The sequence below is a fragment of the Stomoxys calcitrans genome, chromosome 3 (genome assembly GCF_963082655.1).
Source record: "Stomoxys calcitrans chromosome 3, idStoCalc2.1, whole genome shotgun sequence".
NCBI lineage: Eukaryota > Metazoa > Arthropoda > Insecta > Diptera > Muscidae > Stomoxys > Stomoxys calcitrans.
In genome coordinates, this window is record NC_081554.1 from 187,218,468 (window position 1) to 187,228,092 (window position 9,625).

General features: G+C 36.1%; 1 protein-coding gene across 1 annotated transcript in view; it reads right to left on the minus strand.

The window, feature by feature from the left end:
- LOC106088208 (ATP-binding cassette sub-family C member Sur) overlaps positions 1-9,625 on the minus strand; it is a 189,799-nt gene that overhangs the window by 141,417 nt on the left and 38,757 nt on the right. The window contains exon 4 of the mRNA XM_059365738.1: positions 9,549-9,625. This exon is cut by the window's right edge and continues 99 nt beyond it. Within this exon, the coding sequence (XP_059221721.1) occupies positions 9,549-9,625 (77 nt within the window). The remainder of the gene's footprint in view (positions 1-9,548) is intronic.

Genomic DNA, 9,625 nt, shown 5'->3' on the forward strand with positions numbered 1-9,625 from the left:
ATGGCCAAAAAAGCGGGAAGAAAAAATGAAACAAAGCAAGCGCAGTGTTAAAAGCGGCATAAAAACGGTGATGCTTTTTTTTCAAAATGTATTAAAAAAAATTTAACTTTGATTGACTAAGTTTTAAAGTAAGTTCTAGGAGTACATCGACAAGTTTAATGGTCTCTATTGTGGCAAATTGTTTGTTTTTCCGTCGCAAAATCTTATTTCAAGGTTTTGATTTTGTTTTGAAATTTTTAGATTTTAAAAATAATAATATTATTTTTAACTACCTCGGACTACCGACGGAGGTCATGAGGCAGATAGCTGAAAACACACCGAAATTTCTTCTGAAATGTTTAACCGGTGTCTATTGGAAGATGTTTTCCCGGAGAAATTTAAAAGAAATATGCTGGTGCTCATAAGCAAGGACAGAGGTGATCCATCATCCCCATCCTCATACAGACCACAATGAATACTGGATACAGCCGGCGAGCGTTTGGAGCGACTTATAAAGCCATGGCTCCAGGACGCCATCATTGATGGAGGTGGACTCTCAATGAGACAACATGGCTTCTGGGCAGGAATGTCTACGATCGGTGCTCTTAGAGACGTGGTGGAGATAGTAGAGGCGGCTAGGCAAAGGAACCACTACTCCAGACCGATTGTCCTCTTGGCCACACTGGATATGAAGAATGCATTCAATAACCTCAGATGGCCTGACATCCTTCAAGCGCTCAGAGAGTTATTTAATATCCCGGCGTGTCAGATAAGAGTAATGAGAAGGAAGCACGACGAAGTCAACTACTTCCGGAAATATCTGCATAGAATTGGCAAACGCTCCTCAAGCAGGTGCATTTATAAGGAGCTAGAAAATGCAGACCATGCAGAACACACATTTTTCTACTGCGAGCGCTGGGTCGAAAGACCCAGGAAATTGGAAACAGCCATGGTTGACATTTCAACAGAGACAAAAGTCCAGAAGATGCTGAAAGACGAGAGAAATTGGGAGGCGGTGATGAGATACGCCGAACAAGTACTGTACAGGCAGAAGGTAGACCTGGACGCGTCACCGTAGAGTATGAATGCTGGACGCAGACACAATGACGATGATATGGATAATCACCAGATATGGGGTCCACTTCGAAGTAATGCGAAAGTTGTTCCGAAATGTAATTATTCCCCTGGAGAGACACAGGGTGGGTTTTTAGCCGGTACCGCTGATAATGGAGTCCGACACAAGGCGACCCGCAATTGAAAACTATATATAATATAACATTTTATTGGGTTGTCCAAAAAGTAATTGCGGATTTTTTAAAAGAAAGTAAATGCATTTTTAATAGAACTTAGAATGAACTTTAATCAAACATATTTTTTTACACTTTTTTTCTAAAGCAAGCTAAAAGTTACAGCTGATAACTGACAGAAGAAATAATGCAATTACAGAGTAACAAGCTGTGAAAAAATTTGTCAACGCCGACTATATGAAAAATCCGCAATTACTTTTAGGCAACCCAATATAATTTTTATATTTATTTTTTTATTTTCTTTTATGTTATCTTATTTTATTTTATTTTATTAATTATTTTATTTTATTTTATTTTATTTTATTTTATTTTATTTTATTTTATTTTATTTTATTTTATTTTATTTTATTTTATATACCAAATATTGTAGGAGCTCCTTAAAGTATGCACTACTTTTTTGTAGGGAGTACCAAAACACAGCATTTTAAGCAATGTTTGTCCACCTTTGTGTTTCAAATAAATACAAACATAGAAATCTACTTATACATTTATTTATACACACCTACGCCTTCTACCACCTACATATGTATATGTATATGTGTAACCTAAAAGCCGATAGACAAGTTTTTTACATTTTCCTCATAACTGTGAAGTCTACAAAATCACAAAACCAGTGACAAAGAGAATTCCAAATACAATCTGCCAAACAATCCTTTGGATGCACACACACCCACATATACACACACTCTGCCAACTAAGCACACGCTTTATAAATTCTAACATACAATTTGAGTTTAGGCGTGGGTGAGTGTATGTAGCAGACAACATATATCCTAACAAACAAGGCATGTTGGAGTTTTGTAAAGCGAATCATGGCAAAGTCATAAATAGTTTTTGTACGTCATACTTTACATGTTAAATACCTTATGCTTCGTGCACATACTTTTAGAAGAATGAGTGTGTATTGGGGTGGAACGAAAAAAAATTTTTTTGATAAAAATAAATATATATACAAACTGTAGAAAATTAATTTTTTAAAGAATATTTTTATTAAAATTCTTTTAAAAATTAAAAAAAAAATTATTTTTGTTGAAAATTTTTATTTCTATGGAAATTTTGATAATTTTGCGGAACATTTTTGAATATAAGAAACAAAATTTTTTTTGATAAAAATAAATAAATATACAAACTGTAGAAAATTAATTTTTTTAAAGAATGTTTTTATTAAGATTCTTTTCAAAATTAAAAAAAAAATCTTTTTTGTTGAAAATTTTTATTTCTATGGAAATTTTGATAATTTTTCGGAACATTTTTTAATATAAGAAACAAAAACAAATAAAAGCGTGTTAAGTTCGGCCGGTCTAATCTTGGAAAACTAACACCATGGTTTTGCTAAAAATTTGTTACAAAATAAATTAAGTTGTAGGCCATAAATTTATTTTACATACCAAACTTCTGTCAATCCAGCCAAAATTAAAGCTTCTTAGAACCAAACAGGGATGATCGGGAGACCGGTTTACATGGGAGCTACATCAGGTTATAAAGTGATTTTGGCCGAATTTGACACAGTTCTTGGAAGTCGTAACAGAACATCGCATTCAAACTTGCAGCCTAATTGGACAAAAATTGCGGCTTGTAAGGACTCAAGAAGTCAAATCGGGAGATCGCTTTATATGGGAGCTATATCAGTTTATCGACCGATTTGGACCGTACTTAGCACAGTTATTGGAAGTAACAAAAGAACACCACATGCAAAATTTCAGCTAAATCAGAGAAAAATTACGGCTTGTAAGGGCTCAAGAAATCAAATCGGGAGATCGATCTCTATGGGAGCTACATCAGGTTATAAACCGATTCAGATCGCACTTGGCACAGATGTTGAAAGTCATAACACAACACCACATGCAAAATTTCTGCCAAATCTGACAAAAATAGCGGCATCCAGGGGCTCAAAAATTCAAATCGGGAGATCGGTTTATATGGGAGCTATATCAGGTTATAGACCGATTTGAACCGTACTCGGCACAGTTGTTGGAAAATATAACAGAGCACGGCATGCAAAATTTCAGCCAAATCCGACAAAAATTGCGGCTTCCAGAGGCTCAAGAAATGAAATCGGGACATCGGTTTATATGGGAGCGATATCAGGTTATAGACAGATTTGGGCCGTAATCTGCACAGTTGTTGAAAGTTATAACAGAGCACTACATGCAAAATTTCAGCTAAATCGGACAAAGTTGTGACTTCTAGGTGCTCAAAAAGTCAAAGTGTGAGATCGGTTTATATGGGACCTATATCAAAATCTGAACCGATATGGCTCATTTGCAATCCCCAACGATCTACATCGATATTTAGTATATGTGCAAAATTTCAAGCGGCTAGATTTACGGGTTCGACGTTTATTGTGATTTCGACAAACGGACGGAAGGACATGGCTAGATCGAATCAAAACGTCGAGACGATCAAAAATATATTGGGTTGCCCAAATGGTAATTGCGGATTTTTCATATAGTCGGCGTTGACAAATTTTTTCACAGCTTGTGACTCTGTAATTGCATTCTTTCTTCTGTCAGTTATCAGCTGTTACTTTTAGCTTGCTTTAGAAAAAAAGTGTAAAAAAAGTATATTTGATTAAAGTTCATTCTAAGTTTTATTAAAAATGCATTTACTTTCTTTTAAAAAATCCGCAATTACTTTTTGGGCAACCCAATATATATATATTTTATGGGATCTTAGACGAATATTTCGAGATGTTAAAAACGGAATGATTAGATTAGTATACCCCCGTCCTATTTTGTTTTAATTTTATTTCTATTAACATTTTAACCAAAATTTTAAACTAACCCAAATCGCCCTGAAATTTTTTCGCAAATTTCATGACTTATTTTTTGGGCATAATCCATTCCAAAGATGACAAATAACCACTTGTTTGAAAGACGTTTTTTTCACCTATCATAAGCATAAGAAAGTAGATCATAATGTTAAACATTTGCAATTTTGTAGTCGAAATACTGTAAAAAATCATTTTATGCCTTGCCGTAAGGCAACACCAAAGCCCTCAGGTTTAAGTCTGTATTACATTTTTTATACCCACACCACCAACTGCAGTAGAGGGTATTATAATGTTTATATTTTTTTTTCGTTCCACCCCAGTGTTTAAAAACGATTTTTATATTTATTATGACAACTTGGTGTTGGTGTGGCCGCTGTTGCTCTTTTTTTTTTTTTGTTGCTATTTCTATTGCTGACTGAATTTTGAGCAGGATAAAAAAGCAAGTAGTTTGATTTGATTTCACCTCACTTACTCCATATCGTTCTCTCTCTCTCTCTCTCTCTCTTTTTCTCCCCCTCCTATAGCTCAGAGTGGCTTTTCTCCCACATGTGAGTGTGTGTGTGTGTGGGTGTATATGTAAGTTTGCGGCATTTGAGGGGAGCAGCTGCAGCTGACGATACTTGTGTTTTATCGCTTTTTGTGTTATCTTTTTGGGTTTTGGGGGCTTTGTGCTTTCTTTTTCACACGACCATTTCATATGCGAGCCAGCTCTGTGAGTTATAAAACTCGAGGACGTCTGTGAGTATTCGATATACATATTTGGTTTTTTGTTGCATGCTTTTCCCAAGTGGTGAATCATGATGATGATAGTGATAGCGATGCATCTGTGAGTTGAAGTGGAGATAAGGGCTAACAAGGATATCGGTGCGTTTCAGTCTATCATAACATTGGTGGCATTAGTTATGCCATAGTTCTTCTTCCTCTACGGCACTGATTTATGCGAATCTCTTTTCTCGTTTACATTATTTATATTCGGTTATGGCATTGGTTTTCCCACCACTGACATTTTTGAATTTCCAGTGCTACCATATGTTATCCAAAGATTAATTCTTTGCAGGAATGCGCTCAATTGAATGGAAGGGAGGAGATAAAAAACTGATTTTATTAAAAGCGTAGGTGTGTACAAGCATGTGTACGTTTGTGTATTTAAATGTATTTCGTGGCTACTTTGGAGTGTCAAGTTTTCCCATGTGTAAATGGATTTTGTTTAAAGTGCTTTTTCTCTTGCTTTTATCCTTTTGAGGTATTTTTGTAAGGTTTCACATTAGAAGGATTACATTTTTTAATAAAATCGTTTTAAGCTTCTTTTCATTTCATTTGTTGTTGGATTTATTTACAGCTTAGACCAATTGGCATTTTTTTGCTTTGTTTCTATTTCGAATGGAAAAGCAAGACAACAAACACCCCTTAAGTAGTCAATGTTAACTTTGGTATGCATATACATTGGGCATGTTAAAATGATCGCGATTTTGGCCATTCCAGGGGCCTCTTTGGACGGCTTTCACACTTAAAGATTACATGATTTCACCTACTCACTAATCAGTTAGCAGTGCAATGGAAGAAGTATGCCTTTCAAATGAAACATTGTGTCTTACTGGTCAATTTGAATGAATTTGGGTTTTCGGAAAAATGCAATTTTTCCCAATTTGCCTATTTTTGACAGAGGCACGAATGTATAAAAAAATGGATTTTAAGGGCTGAAGAAGTCAAACCCGGGGATCGGTTTATGTGGGGGCTATATCAGTTTATAGACTGTTTGGACCATACTTGGCATGGATGTTGGAAGTAGTACTCTTTTGTTCCAAATTTTAGCCAAATCGGATGCAAATTGAGGCTTCTAGGGGCTCGAGAAGTTGAAACGGGGGATCGGTTTATAATGGGGCTATATCTAAATCTGAACCGATATGGCCCATTTGCAATCTCCAACGACCTACATCAATAAAAAGTATATGTTTAAAATTTCAAGCGGATAGCTTTTTTCAGACAGACAGACGGAGAGACGGACATGGCTAGATTGACTCAGAATGTCGTGACAATCCAGAAAGTATACATTTTAAGGGGTCTTAAATCAATATTTCGAGGCGTTACAAACAGAATGACTATTGGGTTGCCCAAAAAGTAATTGCGGATTTTTTAAAAGAAAGTAAATGCATTTTTAATAAAACTTAGAATGAACTTTAATCAAATATAATATTTTTTACACTTTTTTTCTAAAGCAAGCTAAAAGCAACAGCTGATAATTGACAGAAGAAAGAATGCAATTACAGAGTCACAAGCTGTGAAAAAATTTGTCAACGCCTACTATATGAAAAATCCGCAATTACTTTTTGGGCAACCCAATAGATTGGTATACCCCCATCCTATAGAGGTGGGTATAAAAACAAAAAGACATATCTTAATAATTCTTTTAGAATTTGCCCGAATTTTTTCTCAAAAATTCCCAAAATACCCAATTCGGGCAAAGATGATTTCTGGAGGCTTCAAGTATTGTTTAATGCATAAAATTGTTTGAGTTTAGGAGTTTAGGGGACATATGAAGTAAAAACCATTCAAAGCGTGCTAAGTTTGACCGGGCCGAATCTTATATACACTCAACCATGTATCGCATTTGTCAAAAAGGATATTGGATTAAAATTTCTCTACTATTTGAGCTATACCAAATTATGAACCGATAGGGGTTTGGGTGTTAGAGACGACAGTGGAATCCATTGTGCAAAATTTCAACCAAATCGGATAATAATTGTGCCATGTAGAGACCCAAGAAATATAATCGGGAAATCTGTTTATATGGAAGCTAAATCAGGATATGAACCAACCATACTTAGCACAGTTGGTTGAATTCCAAATAAAATACCTGGTGAAATATTTCAACCAAATCGGTTAAGAATTGCGGCCTTTAAAGGCTCACCAATACACGATCCGGGATCGGTTTATATGGGAGGTTATGCACCAAGTTGGACCATACTTAGCGCGGTTGTTAAATGATAAAACAAAACATTTTGCGCAAAATTTCAACCATATCGGATAATAATTGCGCCCTCTAGCGGCTCAAGAAGTCAAGATCCGTGATCGGTTTACATGGGAGCTATACAAGGTTGAGAACCGATTTAGACTTTACTTAGCGCAGTTGGTGGAAATTAAAAAAAAAAACCTCGGAGCAAAATTCCAGCCAAATCGCATAAAAACTGCGCCCTCTAGAGGCGTACGAAGTCACGATCCGAGATCCGTTTATATTGGAGCTATATTAAGATATAGACCGATTTCGACCGTACTTAGCACAGTTAGTGAAAGTTGTAATAAAACACCTGATGCAAAATTTCAACCATATCGAACAAGAATTGCGGCCTCCAGCGGCTCAAGAAGTCAAGATCCGAGATCGGTTTACATGGGAGCTATATAAGGTTATGAACCGATTTTGACCATACTTGGCACAGTTGATGGAAATTAAAATAAAACTTCGGTGCAAAATTTCAGCCAAATCGGATAAAAATTGCGCCCTCTAGAGCCGTACGAAGTCACAACCACGACCGTTTATATTGGAGCTATATCAAGATATGGACCGTACTTAGCACAGTTAGTGGAAGTTGTAATAAAACACCTGATGCAAAATTTCAACCATATCGAACAAGAATTGCGCCCTCTAGCGGCTCAAGAAGTCAAGATCCGAGATCGGTTTACATGGGAGCTATATCAGGTTATGAACCGATTTTGACCATACTTGGCACAGTTGGTGGAAATTGAAATAAAACTTCGGTGCAAAATTTCAGCCAAATCGGATAAAAAATCGGTTTATATTGGAGCTATATCAAGATATGGACCGATTTGGACTATACTTAGCACAGTTAGTGGAAGTTGTAATAAAACACCTGATGCAAATTTTCAGCCAAATCGGATAAGAATTGCGCTCTCCAGTGACTCAAGAAGTCAAGATCCGAGATCGGTATTTGAATTTTATTGGTGTCAAAAAGTCATATCGGGATATCGGTACTTAGGGGGGCCTATATCATCTTACTGACCAATTAGCACTGATGTTGTAAGTCATAAGATAGGATTTTGGACCAAATTTGAGCCAAATTTCGGCCAAACTTCTGTCAAATCAAGTAAAAATTTGGGCTCCTAAGGGCTGAAGAAATCAAGTCCAGGGATCGGTTTAGATATCTGTTTATATACCGATTCGAATCACACTTGGCATGAATGTTGGAAATCATATCTGATGAAAATTATGAAAGTTGAGGGTTCTAAGGGCTTAAGAAGTCAAATCCGGGGTTCGGTTTGTTTCAACCAAATCTGATGAAAATTGAGGCTTCTAAGGGCTCAAGAACTCAAATCCAATGATCGTCTCGACATTCTCAGTCGATCTAGCCATGTTCAACCGTCTGTCGAAATTACGATAGCGGTCGAACGCGTTAAGCAAGCCGCTTGAAATTCTGCACAGATACTTCTTATTAAAACAGGTCGTAATGTATTGCAAATGGGCCATATCGGTTCAGATTTGGATATGGCTTCCATATAAACCGATTTCCCGATTTGACTACTTGAACCCCTGGAAAACACAATTTTTGTCCGATTTAGCTTAAAATTTGCATATAGTGTTCCGTTATGACTTCCAATAACTGAGTCAAGTACGGTCCAAATTGGTCTACAACCTGATTTAGCTCCCATATAAAGAGATCTCCCGATTTGACTACTTGAACCCTTAGAAGCTGCAATTTTAGTCCGATTTAGCTAAAATATTGTTCTGTTATGACTTCCAACAACTGTGCCTAGTACGGTTCAAATTAGTCCATAACCTGATATAGCTCCCATGTAAACCGGTCTCTCGATCGTCCTTGTTCGGTTCCTATAAGCTTTATTTTTTGTTGGTTTGACGAGGTTTGGTATGTAGAATAAAATTATGCCCTTCAAAAAAATTTTTTTTTGTATAAATTTTTAGCAGAATCCATGGTGGTGGGTTGCAAAGATTCGGCCCAGCCGAACTTAGCCCGCTTTTCCTTTCGTCAGCCAATACCTCTGCTACCTCTCCTTCATGTTTTTATTCACATATTTTCTAATGTGATTCATTGCAATCCATCATTCGCCCAATTGGCCAATTCATTAAATAAAAACAATCATACGCAACCACTAACCACTTGGTTATTCAATTAATATCAATTATACGCCCGAGAGAACTAAATTGAATATTTTTCATTTAGAATGTAAATTTTGGATATAAATCACAAAAGCCCTCAAAATAGATTAAAAATAATAATTATTTTGTAATTCAAATATTATCTAATCAAGATAAGTGAGCCAATACAAAAGTGGAAAAACAATTACCTATACCGCTATATTATTGAATAAAATTTGACACATTCGCCGAATTGCTATCAAGTGAACACAACATTATTAATTATTTAATCTATAGTAGGCAACAGCATGTGCACTTGAATTAAAATTTGCCACATTAAGGCCTAGAACCTTTTGGGGTGCTTGCTATATTTGCCACTCACCTCTTTGTAAACTGTGAAGCCATCAATTAGCGCCATGAAAAACAAACATGCAGCCGATGTTGCCTGAATTACCGATT